We start from the raw sequence: 22,609 nt of genomic DNA, 5'->3' as shown, positions 1-22,609 counted from the left end.
ATTGATATTATCTAGGAGAAGGGAATATTACTCCTGAACAAGTATAGTATCCTAAGATTGATATTATCTAGGAGAAGAGCATAAATAAAATACTGAATATTTTTAAATCGAAAAAAAATTTATTTGAATTAATTTTCAAGTAAAATGTCCTTAAAATTGTTCACCTTTTTTACGCACATTTTCAGATATTCCTGGTGTAGAATAACGCAAATAATTCCATGTTTATTAATTTCAGTCTTTTTTGTTAATTATAGTGGAAACCTTCGAATTTTTCTGGGTGGTTCCATGGGAAAAAGACAGGCAGAGGTTTGCCAAATATTTTGCTATTTATTTTATCTCGCGAAGGTTGTCATTACGGAGGCAGAAAAGTTTAAAGTCTTACCTAAATAAAGTTTGACATTATACTTATGGGTTTGAAGATCCCAACATGATGTTATAACCATTGCAATTTACTTTAGTCTTTTCATATTTTTTGCCCTAAAGTGACCAGATTTAAAAAAAATAGTTTTATCTTTGAGAATTGGATAATTTAAAACACATAATTATCGAAGAACGAGGATTCCGAGGTGGCTCGAACTAGGAAATGAGGAAAATGTGGCGCGGACGAGAAATTGTTGTGGCTAACCTTCCTTCCCAACCTCTGGACAAATTGCTCGATGTACTGTGATATATTAAGGTTACGCAATACGCTCTGAACTTTTGTACAGTAAACCAAAACCAGTTTCGAGTTACATTTTTGCTTCGTTTCGTCAACGTGGTATACGAATTTTTTCGTAGCGAATTGAATAACTTACAGATTTGTTAATTTAGATTTATGGCAAATATTTTTAAGTGATAGGTGAGAGATAGCTGATTTTAGAGTGTTTAAAGAGTGGTTGTGAGTTTTTAATTTTATAGGGATGGCCGGGGGGATCCGAGGGGGCGGGGGGTCGTGGAAGCTAAGAAATTACCTTTAAGTTAAATCTTAAATTTCATGGCCACCTTCTGTAATGACGAGTTCTTAATCATCATATTCTAGGAATTCCGCATGGTTTTGCCAATTACCCAAGATTTTGCCAATTACTCTCTGATAAAGCTTATATATGTGATGCGTATATGGTATGAAATTTAACAATATGACGTAAATGTCTGGGTTTTAGCATGACCATTTTATTTAAAAGGATTTCAATTTGTCACTGTTATTCAAATCTTAACTATGCATGTTAATATATTATGGGTAATTTCCTAGTATACGATTTATGGCCCCCCCCAGGCCCCCCCCCCTCCTATCAATTTTGTACATGGGTGTGACAGGAAGTTTCTTAACTTAACCTAACCCGTGGCCGCAGCGCTCGGCCCCCTAGCCCATCCTAGCCGCAGCGCTAGGCCCAGAAAGTGTTTTAACTAACCTAACCCGTGGCCGCAGCGCTCGGCCCAGAAAGTATCCTAACCTAACCTAACCCTAAACAACAAAAAAATAAATAATAATAAATTTGCTGAAAAATAATTGGTCATGTACAAAATTGATAGGAGGGGGGGGGGGCTGGGGAGGGGGTCCAAAAATCGTATTCTAGGACAGACCCTATATTATGTTATCTATTGGAGTAATTTCGGGTCTGTCCTAGAGAACGATTTTTTGACCCCCCCCTTCTAAATATTGTACATGCATCTCATATTTAACACATGGATAAAGGTGGTCATGTGGCCGCAGCGCCCAGCCTGTCTTAGCGCAGCGCTCGGCCCCCTAGCCTGCCCCAGAAAGGGTCTCAACCTAACCCGAAATAAACACTAATTTTGTTGAAAATTGTTGAAATTGATGGTCTGTCCTGGCCGCAGTCACAGACCCCGGTCCAGAAATTGTCCAAACCTAACCATGAAATAATACAAAACAATTATTTGTTTCTTTGAAAATAGTGGAAATCTATGTCATGTATAATTTGATAGGAGGGGGGCCTGGGGTTTTAAAAAATCGTATTCTAGGACGGACTCATTTATTGCTTCATTTGAAAATATATGAGAACTTTAAGAAAACGTACTATGAAAATTAATGTTTTAATCTCTACAAATTATGACATTATTATTTTATTCGTTTTAATGAATTTTTCAGAAAATTATAAACATAAGAATGGAGAAGATTCAAGAGAGGAAGCGTAAAGTTCCTCTGAAGCTCGATGCTGAGTCTCTGGTGGAATTGGGGAAAGAAATATGGAAAGTCATATTGTTATCAATGATTAAAGCACAAAGTTGTACTTTTTTCGTTTTCTGTTTTTTTTTGCATCAACATTTGCACCAGTAAATTGTTAAATGTGTCATATGTGATGCAGCCTCAAGCGCGATATTATCTAGAAGATCTTGTTACTTCCGTAGTACATACTAGATTAATATTATCTAGAAGAAAATATTACTTCTGTACAAGTATACTAAGATTAATATTATCTAGAAGAGAATATTACTCCTGTACAAGTATACAAAGATTGATATTATCTAGGAGAAGAGAATATTACTCCTGTACCAAGTATACAAAGATTGACATTATCTAGGAGAAGGGAATATTACTCCTGAACAAGTATAGTATCCTAAGATTGATATTATCTAGGAGAAGGGAATATTACTCCTGAACAAGTATAGTATCCTAAGATTGATATTATCTAGGAGAAGGGAATATTACTCCTGAACAAGTATAGTATCCTAAGATTGATATTATCTAGGAGAAGGGAATATTACTCCTGAACAAGTATAGTATCCTAAGATTGATATTATCTAGGAGAAGGGAATATTACTCCTGAACAAGTATAGTATCCTAAGATTGATATTATCTAGGAGAAGGGAATATTACTCCTGAACAAGTATAGTATCCTAAGATTGATATTTATCTGAATATCTGAACGGATCACAAGGTTGAGCTTAAGACATTGCAACATGACATCTTGTATATTTTGTAACAAAATGATTTTATCAGGAACATAGTGAGGATGTTTCAGGTAAATATTATTTATATTTAACCGAGTATTTACAGTGCTTGGATAATAATCAAAAAGATAAATATTCCAGGAACCAACAAAGCTTTGCTTACAAATGAAGTGTACTCTAAACAAACTTCAGCTTTTGGATATATTGTTGAAAGTGGTTTCTAAATCCTGATTTATTTAATTATAAAGGGTGTCCCACATCATATTGGATCGTGTTACAGCTTTAAATTGAGATTTCCGGGACCAATCAGAAAATCTGATTCTGAAAAGAACGAATCCTTTTTAAAAAAAATGTATATTGCAAATATAAAGATTTGCATACTAAGTGATTTTAGTATTATGTGCGTATATTGTTGTCAAAGCTTGGAGATAATCTTATGATCGATATGGGAGGCTCTTTTTTATTATTATTTTATTATTACTTAAAATCTTCTTAGAAAGTTTTTTTTTCTTTTTTACTCTGAAGGAATTGTATGCGCGGTTTTAAAAAGAAGCGCGCATACTCGATGAACTAAAATTTAAATTCCGAGTTTTTCAGGAAGGGTTAATTTCTAAGGCGCTGGCTTCACTAATTGAATCACACATAGGTAGGCACTTCTAAAAGATCTCTTTATTATCCTTGACATTAAATGTTTAGCTAATTTTATCCAGGGAAACTGTTCTTAGAATCCTGTTTTAAATTATGATGCGGATCCGGGATCCGTCAGTAAAAAAAATGGATCTTGATCCAGTTCATGAATTATTTTAATATTTTGCTAATTTTTTTTAAGAAACACAAATTTATAAATATTTCTCAGGTGTTTTCGGAAATTTGATACACCCTTTATAAATATGTTCAATGAGTCGTCATTTATGTTTTGTTGGCAAAAAAATGTGCGTTTAAGGAGCAAAAATAAATATTTCTACAATGTTTTGGTTGAAATTTTTGCTACTTGTATCCGGATCCTTGGATCCACAAATCTTGGCGGATTAGTATCAGTGGATATTATGCATATCTTTGCGGATCTGGACCAAGGGAACTAAAATGTTGCAGTCCCAAGGGATGTGGATCATAAGCACTATAATAAACTTTGCCTTTTTTTTAGAGTCTGTTAGTATTACTCCAGGGCAGATCAGTAGCATTGTCACCAGGCTGAAGGATATGTTCATAACTACTAAACTTATGTCAGGTAGGTGAATCTAAACTTATGCCAGGTAGGTGAATCTAAGCTTATGTCAGGTAGGTGAATCTAAACTTATGTCAGGTAGGTGAATCTAAACTTATGTCAGGTAGGAGAATCTAAACTTATGTCAGGAAGGTGAATCTAAACTTATGTCAGGTAGGTGAATCTAAACTTATGTCATGTAGGTGAATCTAAACTTATGTCAGGTAGGTGAATCTAAACTTATGTCAAGTAGGTATAAACCTTAACATATTCCAGGATGGTTCATGGCTATTCAACATGTTTAACTTCAATTACTATATTTTAGGCGATATTCTGATTCAGTGCGTCAAGGATCCCAATAAAGCTCATTTGGACAGGTTTTTTTAATTATAACAAACTTTCTAAAAGACTTTAAAGAAATTGTATCTTATTAAATTTCGGCAAATATCTCATTTTCCGTGATTTCTAATATTTTAGATTTGAAAAGAAGATTGATAGAAGAACAAGGAGAGTTCTAGAACTTGACATCAACAGGTCCAAAAAAATATAAGAAAAAAAAGATTCAATATAATTTTTCAATATTTATAATTGAATTTTACAAGCTATATTTGAATACAGTCCTTTTTCTCAAGACCAAAGAATGTGATAGATATCTATTTATGTGTCAATTTTTTTAAAACAATGTCTTCTCTAGATTCTCTGAAAGTTTCGCCGTTTTTACGAAGATTTAAGGACCTTCTCAGAATAATTTTCATGGATTATATTTTGTGATCAATAAACTCCGATTTTTTGTAAAACATATTTTTAAACCCTCTGTGAAAATATATTTTTTCCTCTTTAAAATACATCTAGAAAATGCTTTACCCCTGAAAACTCATCATTTTTTGTTATATAAATCTATATTTTGTACAATATTTGTTTGGTCAAGGGCCCAGTAGCAGGAACCAGTATACTAGACACATATTTGTTTGTTCCAGGGCCCTGTATCAGGAACTAGTATACTTGACACATATTTGTTTGTTCCAGGACCCTGTATCAGGAACTAGTATACTTGACACATATTTGTTTCTTCAAGGGCCTTGTATCAGGAACTAGTATACTTGACACATATTTGTTTGTTCAAGGCCCAGTATCAGGAACTAGTATACTTGACACATATTTGTTTGTTCAAGGCCCAGTATCAGGAACTAGTATACTTGACACATATTTGTTTGTTCAGGGCCCAGTATCAAGAACTAGTACTTGACACAATTGTGAAGAGGCTTCCAGACGTTTTAGTTGCAAAGGCAAATATTTATTCAAGATTTTTAAAATATAAATTTAAAATGCCTTTATTTATGTTTTATTAAAACTTAATTTTATTAGATCCAAGAACTTTTGATGGAAAACGAGGATGGTTTGGACTTCTTTACACTAAGGGAAATGTACCATAGAAGGTAACACAACAATATATTTAACTACTTTTCTGTATAAACAAAGACAAAATCTCTAGAAAACTATACAAATTATTAGTTTTATCGATGAAAAGTGATTGAGCAACGTGTTTTTGCTCATCGGGCCTAAGAGGATAACGTAGAGAACAAATATGGTTTTTAACGATCCTTAAAAAGGGACTGTCTACATAGTTCTAAGAGACCCTCCATTTACAGAGTGCCACAATGGTAAGGACGTATTGAATATCTTTGTTTTTCTCTTTGATAATTTCCAATTGCAGTTTCTCTGTAAAAGCAACTTGCGTGTTTCTGCAGTTGAGACAAAGAAAGAAAATGTTAGATTTAATATCTTGCAGATAAGAGTAAAGGTTTTAAAGGTACGGACATGGAGGTTCTCTTGAAACTACTCTTAAAGTCTCTCTAAATGACTATAAATTGATTAAGGTTTGAGTACCAGTTAAATCCTAGAGACTACGGGTATGAGACGTTTAGAGCTCTTGTAACAGACCTAGTCTTTGCTCAACAACAGGAAGGTGAGACAATTATTCATTTTCTAGAGGACGGATTCATCTTCATGATCCGTATCCATGTTCTACAGGACGGATTCATCTTCAAGATCCGTGTCCATGTTCTACAGGACAGATTTATCTTCATTATCCGTATCTAATTTCTACAGGACGGATTCATGTTCAAGATCCGTGTCCATGTTCTACAGGACGAATTTATCTTCAAGATCCGTATCCATTTTCTACAGGATGGATTCATGTCCAGGATTCGTGTCAAAATGCACTGATCTTTGTTTTCTCTAGAGATCGAGTTAACTTTTGGAGAAGATAATCGCTGCTATCTCCGTCCTGCTGGTAAACTGAGAAAGGTGATGGTTACATTGGATAAATTTGTCTGGCTGGAGTTTCAAAATGTCAAGAAAGCTTATCTCTTCAGGCTCAATTTTATTTTGATTGTAAAAAAGGTTGAAATTCCATTTATAAAATACTATTTTATACTTAATTTGGAAAACATTGTAATGATCGATCATTTTCCTGAATGTTATTCTATGTCATCTATCTTGTGGGGGCAAGATGACACTCAGGGCTGTATAGATACTTGCTAAGATTTTTAAAAATTGAAGCAAATATGGTGCGACAAAAAGTTTATATTTTCAGTTTTGACCCCTAACTAACTAAGAAGTCATTTCGCGATAAAACTCTTACATTTTAATTTAATGTTTGGTATAATTCTATAGAATAATTTGTTGAAGGATTACTTGAAGAAAGATTGCAAGGGGTTTAGCAAGGTCTCTCTTCTAAGACTAGTTATCGACCGACCTACTCAGAACCGGATTGAGCAGGTTTGAATTAATATAAAATAATTCTTTTAGTGCTCTTGAAATAATATAACCAATAATAATAATATAACTATTGATTATCATTTTCATCAATATAAATCCAGAGTTAAAGGGACTGTAAGTGCTATTTCAAGTGATCTTCCATTCAATGATGGCATATTGTCCACGTCCAGTTTACAACGGTATCATTATCATTAGTGGTTTCTCTTCAAAAGTGACTTGCACATTTAAAGGGACCGTTCACTTGGGTAATTTCATGGTAAACTTAACAGCCTATTAACTTGGCAAATATACAGAGTTTTAAAACTATCTGAATAAAGTTTGTAATTTCTAAGGGTTTTACTGTTCGCCCCATGATCTACACTTCCCCAACCTATGCCCCTCAATCAATTGTCTAATTTATTTTCAACTACCCGTAACCCAATTATGTTTTATTTAAATCCATATGCGCACATCTTTCATACCTCGTTCTATATATCTTATTAGAGAAGCAATACAAAATAGATCCTAATGTTTAATTTACATTTGTTTTTTTTAATCAATGACATAGACAAAAAACATCAAATAGTGCCTAGACATAGGTACCGTACCTAAGCTAAAATTCTGATTTCGATTTCTCTGGCCACAGCTAATAGGCTGTTTAGTTTACCATGAAATTATCCAAAGAAGTGAACGGTTCCTTACACAAAATTGATCAGATAAATATTTCAAGGGCACCTGGTATTGGCACTGAAATTGCGTTTACATTCTTGGATATTCTTGCATACAAAAAAATATTTTAGTCTGAAGCCTATTTTTGATTTCATAGGAACTTTCAAAATTATAGCATCATGGGGCTGATAACAAACTTTTTTTCTTCTGTATCCTAATCAAATTGAATTTTTTCTTATTCAAGTAACCTCTCAAATATATTCTTATAATATTGTTCTCGTGTAATCTTTTTTTCAACTGACATAATCCACTTAAAAAAATAGCCAAAAAATCATTGTTTTAATGTGAAGTTTTCTAGATACTAATTAAGTTTTATTAGCAAAGTGTGGGGTTTTTTTTGTCAGTTATTAATTCAATTTAAGTAAGTATTTGTTAGCAACTTTTATCTTGTAATTCAGGTTTTGTTGAATAACACTGATATACATTTCCGCACTCTGGGTAGTGTATACAGTGAGCTGTACAAGAAACCTTTGGATCCTAAGAAGTAATTACTTATATTAAATATTTATCATTATGAGTTATAAATTACAAGTTAATGAGCTAGTTTTTAGCCACACAATCCTTGATAACACAAATGAAACTCTGGTATACCCATGTTAATTGCAGATATATGTACATTTCAATTTTCACAAGATCATGGGAAAAAAATATGAACTACATATGATGAGATTAAATAACATAATAAACTCGATACCAACTATCCCGTGTAAACCAAGCCTGTACCTTACCTACTGACCTTTTTAACTTTTCTAGCTCACAACAAGATTGAGAATACTTTTTTAAGTTAATATGCAAATATATTTTGGCTAAATAAATGTTATGCCTCAAAACATCCTGTGTTACCCCTCCAATTATTGTTTCCCTTTTCCCATTTGGGCTAAATGTCTAATTTGGTTTAAAAAAGTCGCACCTCATAATACATCTGGATCAAATATCAAATATGTTTTCAGCTGTGAGAAAATTTCCCCTTCACTCTTTCTACATTTGCATGTGTGTGCATGTCTTTTTTGAGTGTTTGTTAAATTTACAAGCTGTTGACTTAAAACTTAAATCAAAATCAAATATTTGACCTATAGCTTCAACTACAGGAGATTTCTAGGCGTCTCAGTGTTTTCCGTAAAATTAAAAAAGTGAGAAATTTAAGATTCGATTTTCTTAGTTAAAGTTTCTTATTTAGAGGTGAAGTTTTGGGTTTAAAAACAATTTTACTTGTTTAAGATATAATAATTTCATTAAGAAAATGCACTGAATTTTCTCTCAGAAATTTTGAAATATCTTTTAAGGCTCTGATTTATAAACATATTAAGCTACTGCTAGCTCTGAGGTAAAATGTGTGCACTTAAAAAGGGAAACATTTTAGAAAGAGATCTGGTTGAGGGACACAGGTGGAGGCGCTAATCAATGACATGCTTTCATTTGAATGACATCTAAATACTAAAAATTCAAATTGATGTATATAGACTAGCTGTTTGTTTAAATTCAAAATGCTAACTTTAATTAAACAAAAAGAGACTATATTTAAGTTAGATTAAACATTTTTAAAAGTCAACAATTGGCCAGCAAGCTGTCAGCTAGCAGCTGCAGCTGCTAAAAACAGACACCCTATGACAAACAAATTCAAAAATTTGGCTTGAAACCCGATCCTTTCCCTTTCGAGGTATGACTAGATTGTTAACCAGACGGGTTTTGCACTTCAGAGTTATTAACTTAAAGTTTACTAATTCTGCATAATTTAAGCTAGCCTTGGGCCAGAAAATGTCTGACTTGGGGTTTTTACGGAATATTAAAGATATTGTTTGGCTAGACCATGAGAAGCAAAAAATCAAATCTAAGTCTACTAGAGAATTACCCAACCAAAGTCTACTAGAGAATTACCCAACCAAAGTCTACTAGAGAATTACCCAACCACTGTATTTTAAAAAGCCTATTTTTAAATAGAATGGCCCCCAACAACTGGTGGGTATGCTAATGTGGCGGCATGGTTAAAATTTGGTCGTGTGCTATGATCTTTACCAAGCTGAAGTGATAACTTTATTGAACAGAATTCTGTATTTTTTCTAAAAAACATTCCCGAAGTATCTCAAACCTGCCTTTAAATAAATCTAATTATTGGTAGAGATCCGGCTGAAACCCCCTAATGTGAGCAAGACTTGAAACTCAAACCCTCATTTAGGAGCCTTAAGCCATATCCCTGCTAAATGAGGTTTGGTTTGATATGATTATAAACAGTGCTTCGGTTCTGGATCCAAGTGGTATAATATCAAACAAAAAATCAAGAGCGAAAGCGTTTGCTCTCAAACACACAATTTAAGTTTCAATTAATGAGGCACCACCAAAGCCTTCCTATTCTGGGAATTGTTTCATGTTTCTACACAGAAACAAAGAAATGTTGGTCAAACTCAAATCCGGATCCATTTTATATATTACTAATCCTAGATCAGGATCCATATCTAAGGTGAAAAAAGAAACGATTTTAAATATTTTATTTCACATGGGTTTCAGCTTAGCTTTTTAAATTAGTTTTTAAATTATTTAGAAAAATAATTTAAATTTTGATTCCTTAAAAGGACTGTAAGGGTAATTTCAAGTGACCCTAGGCCTCCACATTATTGATCATATTGAGGTTTCGAAGGTACCATTGTGAACCAGGCATTGCCATCTTTGCATGGAGGGATACTTAAAATTATGTTTACAGTCACTTTAAACATTAAATTTTTGTTTTAATCCTCTGTGGTTCTAAAATGCACATTAAATTCTAGGTTTTACTGCTTCTCGATGGATGAACTCGTGTTATTCAATTCTCATTTTCTAAAAGTTAAAAAGTAAGTACCAAAACTTTACAAGTTTCTCAAATTATAAAACGTTAAAGTTTCAATGTTAATAATTTTCTGTGAATAATTCTACAGCCGGTCAAGTCGATTTTTTATGTAAACATAATTTGCAACCATTTCAAGAGTTATTTGAAACATTTTTTAGGGTTCGTTGCTAATTCCTCTGAAATTTTTTTCTTTTTTGAAAACAGTCCCAATTAAACTTTACACTGATGTGAAATTGTCAATTATATATAAAAAGTTTCCGTGAAAAATTAAGTTTAATTTATTAGACTTGCTCTTGAAATTAAAGTTAAAGAGTTAAGGTTGCCTGTTTCTAACTAATTTTATTCATGATTCTTTATTCTGAAAAAATTCCAAAAACATTGTTTGGCATATTAGTAAAACTTCTTTATTTGTAACTCAAAATAGCATTAGTCAAAATATATATATATATATATATATATACCACAGTTTTTTATTGTTACCTAAGATAAGAAATTGTTCATTGTACAATTGTTTTTAATTTATCACAAAAATTGTAAGATCAGCCTTTATAATTACAAAAGTGTGTCAAATGATGATTATTAAAGCATAAAACTATGCCACTAAATTAAATTAATAAATGTTACGAAGTAAACATTTTGTTTAAAAATATTTCCTTTAGTGGTATTGTAACACTGCAGAAACCAAGTTCCAATGCTGTTCTGAAATCGGCAACTGTTGGTAAACCCAGTCTACCAGCTCCAACAATCCCCATCTCATCTGAACTGCAAAAGGTTAGAGTTGACCTTCTTGTTTTGTTATTAAATATTTTTGAAAATTATTAACCTAATATCATTATAAACTTTTATTTTTACCACAAAGTAGACGCCGTTTTTAAAACATTTAAATTTACATTTTTGAATTCCCCCCCAGNGCGAGATAGAGAATATTTCTGTTTACCAGGATGTTGTTGGATTCCACGAGATAGAAGAGATGGAGATATCGCATCTCAAGGAAAATACTTGGGTCAACATGAAGATCACCCACGTTATCAACCCAGATTTGTAAGTTGCATTATTTACTTTAATTCCAAAGAATCGCAAATCTTTACTCGCCTCAAGTTACAATTTTTTAATCTTAACCCGACTAGACCCGAGATCGTTCTTTTCTTCTTGGAGAGATAGAGAAGAGCGCACATCTTTCTTAAGCAAACCTCGTTTAAATGTTACGATTTCAACTCGTTATTCGCCGCACCTCATATTTTGTCTGGGTATCAAATTCACATCCCCCCATGTAGTTAAGTTTCAGGTTTCTCACGGTATTGAAGTTAGCAGCTTGGAACGACAGCTTCGCAGCTTGACAGCAAAATTTGGACCAAAACGGAATAGAGAAAATATATGCGTCAAAAAAGTAGAAAGTAGAGCACCTTTCCTATACCTTTCATGGAGCGCTGTTGCTTGATCAATTTGAGCCATTTAAACATTCATTTCAAACTTTATGGTAATTAACATTTACAAGCATTAAGTAAATGTAGTTATTTTATGCACTTGTCAAGTTTACACTTTAACATTTGTGATCTATTGGATATTTCTATCTTTATATTATAACTTTGAGCATGGGACTATTACAAATGTTACAGTATTGTTAGCGATTTACACATGATACAACACAAATATCTAATTCTATGAAATGTAATTTTGTTTAAAACAATAACAGTTTTATTTTCTGTATATAATTCAATTTTACTTTCAACTCAAGAGACCTCTTGTGGTAATATTTGGAACTGTGCCTATCTCATGAAGTTAAAATATAAATGTATATGGAGGGAGGAAGGGATCTGTCAAAGTTCTGACAGCTAAATGTGGAGGGGGGGGGGAGGAAGTTAAAACAGCTGCAGCAGCTTTTACGAGGCTTAAATTCAAAGTGGGGGGTCAAAATCTCGCCATATGTGTCATTCCCTAGCGAGTCACAAATGCATAAATATCTGCCCTTACCAATTCTTAGCTTATAAGAGGGGTGGGGGCTGGAGGAGGAGCAAAATGAGCTGCGCTAAAACAAAGTTAATTTCGTCCCTGGACCAAAAAGGGAAGGGGGGTAAGGAATATGGGGGGAAATGGGGGTGTCTAATATCGGGTTTTCAACATATTTAAAAAAAATTCCTTTTTAAAATTTTGATAGCGTCGAAATCAACGCATTCGATGGGGTCTGCGTAAAATCTACGATATCTGGTCCAGTCAGGAAATATTTGCAACCGGATGTTATAGACCCTCTATACTTTAACTAAATATTTCAAAGGTTTGCAACATTAGGTTGCCATGATATAAGAATAAGAAAACAGGTTGTATGGATGCTTGAATTTTGTATTCTAAGGTTGTATGGATTCTTGAATTTTGTATTCTAAGGTTGTATGGATGCCTGAATTTTGTATTCTAAGGTTGTATGGATTCTTGAATTTTGTATTCTATGGATGCCTGAATTTTCTATTCTAAGGTTGTATGGATGCCTGAATTATTTTGTATTTATGTTTGTATGGATGCTTGAATGTTGTATTCTATAAGGTTGTATTGATGCTTGAATTTTGTATTCTAAGGTTGTATGGATGCATGAATTTTATATTCTGAGGTTGTATGGATGCTTGAATTTTGTATTCTAAGGTTGTATGGATCATGGATGCATGAATTTTGTATTTATGTTTGTATGGATGCTTGAATTTTGTATTCTAAGTTTGTATGGATGCTTGAATTTTGTATTCGAAGGTGGTAGGGGTGCTTGAATTTTGTATTCTAAGGTTGTATGTATGCTTAAATTATGTATTCTAAGGTTGTATGGATGCCTGAAAGACCTGGAAACAACTATGAAGGGGTTTGAAAGCAATATGAATGAATTCTACTTTGATGGAAGGAACTCCGACAGGTAAGAATGAGGGTAGTATAAAATAATTTGGTGGAAGTGGGGGGGGGGTGGACTTTTCCATCGTAGATGGAGGCAAAGATTCATACTAGGAGCAATAGCCGCACAATTTCATGGTTGCTCATGAAGCTCATGTGTCAAAGCCCCACATCCTGTTAACACTTCTGACTTATACTATTCACTAATTTACTAAAGAAGTAATAGAATATTAATCGTTTTCTTCAACTCATGTTTCTGTAATGAGAAAATGAAAGATTCTTTTGGGTAGACTAAGTAAGATGTTCAGACAAATTCGTATGCGACATCAGAGACGACTGTAAGGAATTCATTTATTTTTTTGCTTGCATAATTGTTTATATGCATCTTCTTTAGTTTTCCCTTCAAATTTTTTTAAGTCAAGGATCGTAATTAACCATCAGTTCGTCATATTTTTAGGAATTTAGAAATGATTTCATTTAATTTTATCTAGGTTGCGACTATCCATTTAATTTTATCTAGGTTGAGACTATCCATTTAATTTTATCTAGGTTGCGACTATCCATTTAATTTTATCTAGGTTGCGACTATCCATTTAATTTTATCTAGGTTGCGACTATCCATTTAATTTTATCTAGGTTGAGACTATCCATTTAACTTTATCTAGGTTGCGACTATCCATTGATGAGGTTGGAGTTGGATTGTCTGTAGCTTTACTCTACACTGATGGATATTGGTATAGAGGTCGTGTCACTCAAGTTCTAGGTATTTGGTTCATTTATAAAGTATACAAAAACGTTTTTGAATGATTTCAGTCGCTTTTTACTCGAAATGAGAGGTTGAAAATCAAATTGTTGAAATCTGTAACAGGCGTATTCAGGGGGGGATATGGGGGCTATCCAGGGGGGGACCAGTGAAATCTATTGATTTCAGGGGGTTTTCAGGCCCCAACGGGTGCTACTGCTGAACCCCCCCCCCTGAAAGATAAAAAAATTAAGCCCCCCCTGGACAAATTCCTGAATACGCCCCTGATCTGTAATAAAATTTAATGCGAATATTTCGCCTCGTTTTTTTCATGCCAATTAATGATTTTGTTTGGCTTACTTTCATGCACATTGTGTTTTTCTAGAAATTTGTTGACTAAATCTTATTTTTGCCAATTTAGGAGGAGATAAGTGTACTGTTTTCTACATAGACTACGGATATACTTGTCAGGTACGGAACGGTGCAGTGAAGTACGGTGCAGTTAAGTACGGTGCAGTTAAGTACAGTGCAGTGCAGTAAAGTACGGTGCAGTAAAGTACGATACAGTACGATATAGAAAGAAAGAATAAAAAACAATCAATTGAATATGTTCTTTGAATACCTCAATGCTCATTGTCATAACGTTTATGGGAGGGAAACAAAAAAATATTTATGTAACAGCTTTAATGCAAATTATTATTGGCTACTGTTATGTAAAAATTACACTGACAAAATTTCATATAGTATATTTTTTCAAACACACAATACAAAATAATAATGTATGATGGTTCAGCTTAAAATAAAACGAAAGAAAATTTAGTTTGAGCCAATTGAAAATAGAATGTTTGATATTTTTTTTTGATCATATTTGTAAAAACAACGTATATACATGTTGAAATCTCAACTAAATATACATTCATGTAGCATTTACAAGTAGATAAATAATCGGAATATTTTCAGGAATGCATTCATATATCAAAGCTATTTAATTTGAACTCTCTACTTTTAGTATCAACTTATTTATTATTATATCTTATCTGTTCGGTTCCATAGTAGTAAACCTATTGTGTAAGAATTCCCATTATTACACGGTTCAGGAGGAACAATTTTAATATTGTTCCCTTCCTAGCGTTTAAGAATGCTTATTCTTACACTCTAGGTGTAGAATTTTCATTCTTTAACGCTCAGACCGTGTAAGAATGGAAATTATTACACGGTCAGAGCGTGAAAGAATGTATATTCTTACACGCTCCGAGCATTAAATTGGTAATTATTTCACTAAATGGAGAATATTCATTTCACGCTCCTCATATTGATCTTTTCAACATTGATAATAACTTAATTATTTGGTACTGACAACATGCACAGGGCAAACTCACCTTTTTCTTTTAAACTAATACATGAAAACTTACCTTTTTATATTTTATAACAACATGCTCACTTACCTTTTTCTTTTATATCAAAACATGCTCACTTACCTTTTTCTTTAATATTAAAACATGCTCACTTACCTTTTTCGTTTTTTGAAGTATTGATATACCTTAATTATTAGGTGATTCTACCTGCTATGAGGCATCTGCACTTAAAATTCTCTGACATGAAAGCACAGGCAATCAGGTATCAATTTTATGGTTTTCCTTATCCTATTTCTTCAGAAATCTTCCCAGATTGAATTGAAGAATTATTAAGTACGCGACGGGAAGGAGGTTGATCGCCTTTTTGGGTCATACTTGGTTGGTTGCCAGAATTTGATTTAGTGCTCTCAGTATTTTTTTTTTGATTAGCTATAAATATTTGATAGTTTAGCCCTATGATTAATTACGATTTATTCCATGTTTAAAGCAGTGCTTAGGATCCGGATCCGTTGGGTCCGCAAGATTTTAGCTTCCTGGATCCGGATCCGAAAAAATATGCGGATCCACAGATCCGGATCCAAGGGGTAAAATATCAACTATAAACTGCAAAAAAGAACTTGTTCACTCCTAAAACCAAAATCTGAACTTTTGAAAAAATAGGGATTATAAAAATTTCCTCATTTCAGAATGGTTTATCAAGTTTTAGAATAAAGATATGCGAAAAAATCAAACATAAATTTGAAAATTATTTTTTGTTAAAATAAATTCAGTAAATCTTATGGAAATGACCCGGACCTGGATCCGGATCCATTTTTTTCCAGTGCGGATCCAGAATTCGGATCCGCATCAAAATTAAATGGATCCAAAGCACTGGTTTAAAGGGATCATAATCAAGTTAAAAACATTACCATGAAAATTGTAAAATTTCAATTTTTTGGGAAAATTTTAATTAGGTTGATAATTTATCTGTGAATATTCAACGGCTAATATGAGCCCTGGGTTTATAAAATGTATCAGAGGAAAAGACGCATAGAATTATTGATGATGATAACTTGCAGATTTGGATTATTTACTGAGAATCAAGCACCCAGCAATAACTGGTCTATCTCCTGCAAACAGAAGTTGAAGGAATTGATTCAACAGGAACATGTCAACCATAGAAAAAAAAATCGAGCTTGGATTTGAAATGTGTGACCTATTATAATTTTTTACACTAAAGACTAGAGAAAAAACTTTTTTTAAGAAATTAATCTCGAATGATTATTTCAAATTGTCTAAACCTGAAGCTTAAACTTTTAATTTCTTTAACTTTGCAAAATAGTTAGGAAATGTGCATTATGCAAAGAACATGAAGCTGTTAAAACAGTTACTTGATCATAATTGATAAAAAATGTGATTTAAAATCTCATTTGAAATTTAGTACATTTTGATGAAGCAATTTTCCATAAGCTTTTTTTTTCATTGTGAAAAAAAATCATTTGTGTTATTGTGGAACGTTTATTAAGGGACCGGGGTTTTATTAGTTTCCAGACATTGTGATCTAGCAAACAATGATTTAGACGTAATTTATGACGAGAAACTTTTATTTCATGGGTTTCATGATTCGTTAGTGTGAGTCTAGCTACAATATTCCTGTAGCTGATGGTGATGAACCTATCCAGGGTGCTCTTGCTCTTATCCTTCCGGTTCCTCAATACCAGATGCTCAAGGTTTACCAGGAGACTGGAATTCTAAGATTCTTCGGGACTTTTTCAATGATTTTATGATTTGTATGATCTTAACTTTAGCTTAATGATTTGTATGATCTTAACTTTAACTTAAATAGCCAATAATTACGCAGATTTCCATGTTTGAACTGATTTATTTTCCAGAATTACGGAAAATGGGACACATGTGTCCTATAATTGTTTAGCATTATAGGTTCTGTAGTTACACCATTTATTAAGGACAAGTAACAAACAAAGTTATAAATATAAAAAGTGAATACATGGAGTGATGGTTTTTTTAAAGTCATTTTTGAAGAGATTGAATTTTTTTATTCTTAAAAGAAACTTTTTTTAAGGGCTGCAGAATGAGTGTTCAACTGAAATATATTAGGAACATTAATCATGAATTAATATATACCTTTTAATTCTCTAATCTGTATTCTCAAGTGCTTCTTATTGCAAGTTTAAAGATAGAGACGGAAAAATTGGATTTTCAACTTTTAATTGCTTTTACTAACAAACTGTGTGTCTTCCTTATAATTTTAGAATATTAATTTAAATGTTGAAAAGTCTAAAACTATAATAACTATAATGAGATCGTGTAGAGATGGAAACCTGTTGGTTGAGATAAATCCGGAGATTAAAACTTTCAGGTGCGTTAAACAATTAAGCACATAATAATAATAATGATATCTGTTTTATCAAAGCTTTACTTCAAGCTATTATATTTAAAAGTTATTACTTGCCACAAACTCTGATTTACTAATCCCTTTGTCTTTAAAGACCTTTGATATTTCAAACTATGCTACAGGGTGTCCCACGTCATTTTGTTGAACAAAACCCTTCCAAAACTCCTCAGAGCCTTTTAAAAGTCGTCTTTACCAGGTTTGCCAAGGATTTATTTCTCTGACGGAGTCTTAACACACCAAACCCGTCCCCTCTCCCCCCCCCCTCCTCCGATACTCGATTGTTTACCAAAACAAAGCACACGTTGAAGTGAAATAAGTTAAAATTTTAATGCGAGCCTTAGAGCAGTTTTATCACCTAGTGCATCTGTTTACACATTTAGTTAAGGGACCAATTTAAGAAAAAATCTTGCAGAAAATAAACAGGTTTTTCGAGTATTATATGCGTATTTTGGTGTTGAAGCTTGGAGATAATCCTATAAGATATGGGACGCTCTGTAGATCAAATAATCAACTTTTACACCAACTGACATTAGGTAGCAAAGGCCAGGATATTTGCTAGACATGGTAATTGAGCTGAAAGTGCATCAGTGTAGATAACAACTTCAGGTTTCATGTCATACCATTTGACAAACCCGACTCATGAAATATTACAAACGACTTTACGGCCTTTTTTAAAAATTGTACACCGTAAAGATGTGTCGGTATCTAATGAATCCTTAAGTGTTTCTCTACAATACTGCACTTTTAGCTCAGCTACAATGTCTAGCTCCCTTAAATAAAGTGGTGTTCTGCATAGGCTTGCTGCTCCAACCACTGCTAACCTTGGTGCTGCTCCAGCAACTGGTAAACCTAGTACCTCTGCTGCTGTAATAAATGGAGCTACCACTGCTGTTAATTCTGTAGTTGCTAGAAATGAAGCTGCTTCTGCTGCTGTTAATCCTGTTGTTGTTCTCCAGGTAGCTAAGGTGGGATTGTATATATTCAAGGATTTAAAAAAACTAAGAAGAGAAGAAATGGGTTTCCTGACATTTTACTCTCAGTAAACCCATTTATTGGAAACAAGAAATCAATGGTAAACAATGATAGCTTAGCGGGAATGTAGCCGTGAATTCAATTCATCCTTCATTTCAAGATTTACAACGGTACACACTAAACCTTGACGGAAACATCATTTTTTTTCTAGTTGAAAATTGATTATTTCCAAATAACACTCTGAACACTTTTCCCCGGTAGACAACAACCATTATTATTCTTTAATTACGGTCGCATAGGTTAAAAGGCCACCATTGTAAATTGTACATACCATTCTATAAAATAATAGGTCATTTAATTAAATACAGTTATTTTAAGCCTGACCTATTATTGTTATTTGTTATTGTTATTGAGCTGTCCAAATACTTTTTGGTAACACAAACTCTATTCGCATCTCCTTAGTTCGACCATCATTGGTATGTATGGTAGATTGTTATTTCTGGAAACCAACACATGAATGTAATTTCAAATATAATGAGTTATTACCTTTAGTACCCTTAATCATGTCTATTTAATATAAACCAATATCGTCAATCATATTTGACAAGAAGTTTTCAGTTAAACAGAAACAAGATAATTATTCATACAACTGGTCCTAACGATTGAGGCGAGATTTTTAAGATCAAGCTAGGTGGGATTTTATATGTTCACTTTCTTGTGATTTCAATTCAAGTATAAAAATCCCTACTCGTATCTCAAAATCCCTTCTCAAAGACGATTAGTCAATAGTTATACATGGGAACATCATTCATAGTTCTTGCTAAAATTTTTCTCTGCTATTATTATAATTATAAAGATTTATTCCTAGGAATGCATAGCAGAAAAAAAAACAAATCATTAGGGAGCTCCCCTTCATTCATATTTATCTTAAAGTTGGCCCATAACGAATAAAAGGTATCTTAAAATGGTTGTATGGCTCAAACGTGGTCGTGCAAAGCTCGACTTACTCTCTGTTTTAAGCTGATAAAGGTTTCAATGAAAAAGAATTATGTATAGATATGTATACATATACATTGGTCGAAAAAACACATCAATGAATTCTAGGGAACCCCAGATAGCTCACTAACTGACTGTCTGATCCAGGTCCCTAAAAACTTCAAATGCACAAAATAGACGCTTTTCAATATAATTGTATAACTGGTTAAGGGAACACTTCTGCTTTTGCATAGTTTATTTTTTCTCCGTCTTTTGATATTTTTCATGAACAAACTTGATTATAATTTGCCTAGGAAGGCTTTTATGAAAACCCATTGTTTGACATTGAGGATCCGGATCCTAAGCACCGGTTAAAATACACAAAATTGTGATGTGATTTGTTAAGGGACTTGACATTTGTTTTTTGTATTTGCGTAAACTAGCTCTTGTTCTTTTAGACCAAGCTGGCTCTGCTGTGCAAGCACCTGAAGTTGAACCTGTACAGGAATGACAAGAAGTTTCTTAGCAACATCAAGGTATAGAATACTTAGTACAGTTATTGATAATCGTTAAATGTTATAATCTTTTCTAAGCCTTTCCACAATCATTATAATTATGTTTCAGGCCCATATAGGAGGTATTGAGAAGGAAGTAGAGTTATGTGAGAAAATATTCAGGTGAGAGTCCAATTTAGATATTTTTGTTGAAGGGGGACTTGAGGGGATATACATTAAGGTTTTAAACAATAAAGTAAAAAACATTAAAAACGCTGTTGTTTGGAACAAAGAAATGCATGGTAAGATAATTTATCGTCATTTTAATGGAAGAGGTAAGAGGATATACTTAAAAAGGGACCGTTCACTGAGGGGGAACTAAATAGCCTATCAGCAGGTCATTGGTATTACTTTTCAAAGACAACAGTGGCCGGAGAAAAAGCCGATTTTTCGTTTAGAATTCCAGTGCAAAAGAATGCATTGATACCTATGCATTTACACTATTTGATGCTTATGTCATAGTGATGGATTTTAAAAATTTGAGTTGAAATCTATGAAACGGTTTGAAAATGTCGTCTTTGTTTAAACATGTCAAATCATCTTTGAACATGAAAAACGTTAATTTCTTGCTAATTCTTAAATTTAAAGTTTTTTAATATAACGACTGACATTGATGTCATTGAAATATGATAATTTTAGATTTTATTTGGTTTTTGTTACTGAAAAGGTATCATACCTTTGCGCTAGAATTTATGCGGTAAATCGGCTATTTCTCTGGTATACTTGAAAAAGAAAGACTAATATCAATGATTTGCTACTAGTCTATTTAGTTTACCATGAAATTACTCAAATAAGTAAACAGTCCCTTTAAAAATTTTAAAATAAAAACTACTATCTTAGTTTTAGGCATATTTCCCTCTTACTTTTAGTAAATTACTTTTACTACATTGAGCCTAAAACTGTCTTGAAATATGAGAAAAGTTCCTTTTTTTACCATTTATAACAATGTTGTATCCCATTACATGAGGGACTATTTTAGTGAATTATTTTATTTTGATTACAGTGACGTGATTTCCGGTTCCAAGATAGAAGTGGATTCTCTAAACCGTCTTCAGATGGAGCAGGTCAACTAGTTACAAAATATGCTTTACATTTACTGCAACAGATTAGGACAGCTCAGTAATTAGTTTAACTATTTATAGAATTTTTTTTATATGGCACAAAGAGATGATGCTCAGAGATAGAGCCACAATAAAAAGTTGAAATAGAAGCCTAGTTTGTTAAATTTGTTTACTCATCACTGATCCCCTATTCTAGTTCCTGTGCACTGTGCAGACAAAATTCAGTAGGTAATTTTTGAATGAAATGGAACTAAATTACACTCCCTTTTGAATTCATGAGATTAACTTTCTTTCTTTCATATCTGTCTTAATAAAACCTGACCTTGGATTGGTTTAAGTTGGTCCAATCTCAGAGCTTATCCCCAACAAGAAAATGTTTAGGATCTCAAAGTTAAAGACTCTAGCTCGTTTAATCTAATGAGAAGTTCTCAGTTCTGCCCCGTTTTCTATTTCTTTTAGATTTAAATTTTATTTCATATTGTATTATCTCACCAAATCTCCATAATACATGATTTAAATGCATTAAATGTTATCATGCAGTCGTCGTCGTATATATCAATACAATAAAGACTACTTATGATATTTTTTATTTCAAAAGCATGGATAGCTGTCATTTAACAGATTCTCTTTGTTTTATTAAAAACCTGTAATTTAAAAAAGGTTCGTTAGAAGTCGAAATTTTATTATAAAAGTTGTCTTCATTGTATTGATATAAACCCTAACTACTGTATTTTAACTAGGTGGCTGTGGAGCTAGAGAGAATGATGGAATCCTTGCATTTCTACTAATCGTGGATGATGTAACAAGCTTATGCACCCAAACCTGTGCCTTATTTACCAAGCAAACTAATGCTACATTTACCAAGCAAATCTTCAAGCACAACTGTAAATCATTGCTACATATTCGACTGTAAATCATTGCTACATATTCGAACCATGCAAACCATTGCTACATTCAAGTAACCCCTTAGTACAATGCTACAGGGATGTAAAAGCATTACATTCTCATTATCTTGAGTTACTACAATTATATTCGTTTGCAGCAGATTTGTCTTTTTAGCTCAACAATTTCAGGCATGCATCAGCGTTAAAAGGCTGTAGGCATATATGTCAAATTTGATAAAGAAAATCCAAAAATAAACTTAACAATAGTCCTGTTTAACTGCAAATTGAAATGTAATGTGGCTTTTCGTCAAAGAAAGTTAGTTTGTTAAATTGTGAAACAACATAAAACATTTATACGTAAATCAGTTCAAAATTGTTATGTGAAAATTATGTCAAAGTTTTGTAG

The 22,609-nt window shown here is 32.9% G+C and overlaps 1 protein-coding gene across 4 annotated transcripts; it reads left to right on the top strand.

Moving 5' to 3' along the window:
• The first annotated feature begins 819 nt into the window (after positions 1-819).
• On the top strand, positions 820-22,609 carry LOC111698980 (uncharacterized). Of its 4 annotated transcripts, none has more exons than XM_023469492.1 (29): positions 820-838; positions 2,104-2,187; positions 2,939-2,960; positions 3,487-3,535; positions 4,034-4,117; positions 4,419-4,470; positions 4,571-4,627; positions 5,313-5,379; positions 5,459-5,529; positions 5,971-6,059; positions 6,336-6,400; positions 6,785-6,874; positions 7,981-8,066; positions 10,342-10,404; positions 11,060-11,171; positions 11,341-11,441; positions 13,198-13,290; positions 13,931-14,028; positions 14,429-14,478; positions 15,560-15,624; positions 16,421-16,505; positions 16,973-17,071; positions 17,425-17,459; positions 17,674-17,721; positions 18,554-18,722; positions 20,163-20,240; positions 20,329-20,381; positions 21,262-21,322; positions 22,060-22,128. In XM_023469492.1, the coding sequence occupies exons 2-29, from the start codon at positions 2,105-2,107 to the stop codon at positions 22,105-22,107; spliced, it is 2,073 nt and encodes a 690-aa protein (XP_023325260.1). In that variant the 5' UTR covers positions 820-838; position 2,104; the 3' UTR covers positions 22,108-22,128. The 4 variants fall into 4 exon arrangements, with proteins under 4 accessions (XP_023325260.1, XP_023325268.1, XP_023325276.1 ...); XM_023469500.1 differs by lacking the exon at positions 820-838 and adding an exon at positions 21,516-21,547 and having other exon boundaries at positions 2,066-2,187; positions 22,060-22,609; XM_023469508.1 differs by lacking the exon at positions 820-838 and having other exon boundaries at positions 2,066-2,191; positions 2,943-2,960.

Source organism: Eurytemora carolleeae, unplaced genomic scaffold (genome assembly GCF_000591075.1).
Source record: "Eurytemora carolleeae unplaced genomic scaffold, Eaff_2.0 scaffold94, whole genome shotgun sequence".
NCBI classification, from domain to species: domain Eukaryota; kingdom Metazoa; phylum Arthropoda; class Copepoda; order Calanoida; family Temoridae; genus Eurytemora; species Eurytemora carolleeae.
The sequence above is the reverse complement of the archived record's forward strand: the minus strand, read 5'-3'. Positions and strand labels throughout refer to the sequence as shown.

Coding starts and splice junctions, on each gene's coding strand:
- LOC111698980 (XM_023469500.1), top strand. CDS start 2,105: ATGGAGAAGATTCAAGAGAGGAAGCGTAAAGTTCCTCTGAAGCTCGAT. Junction 2,961..3,486: donor ACATAGTGAGGATGTTTCAG/GTAAATATTATT, acceptor CGAGTTTTTCAG/GAAGGGTTAATTTCTAAGGC. Junction 20,241..20,328: donor AGTTTCTTAGCAACATCAAG/GTATAGAATACT, acceptor ATTATGTTTCAG/GCCCATATAGGAGGTATTGA.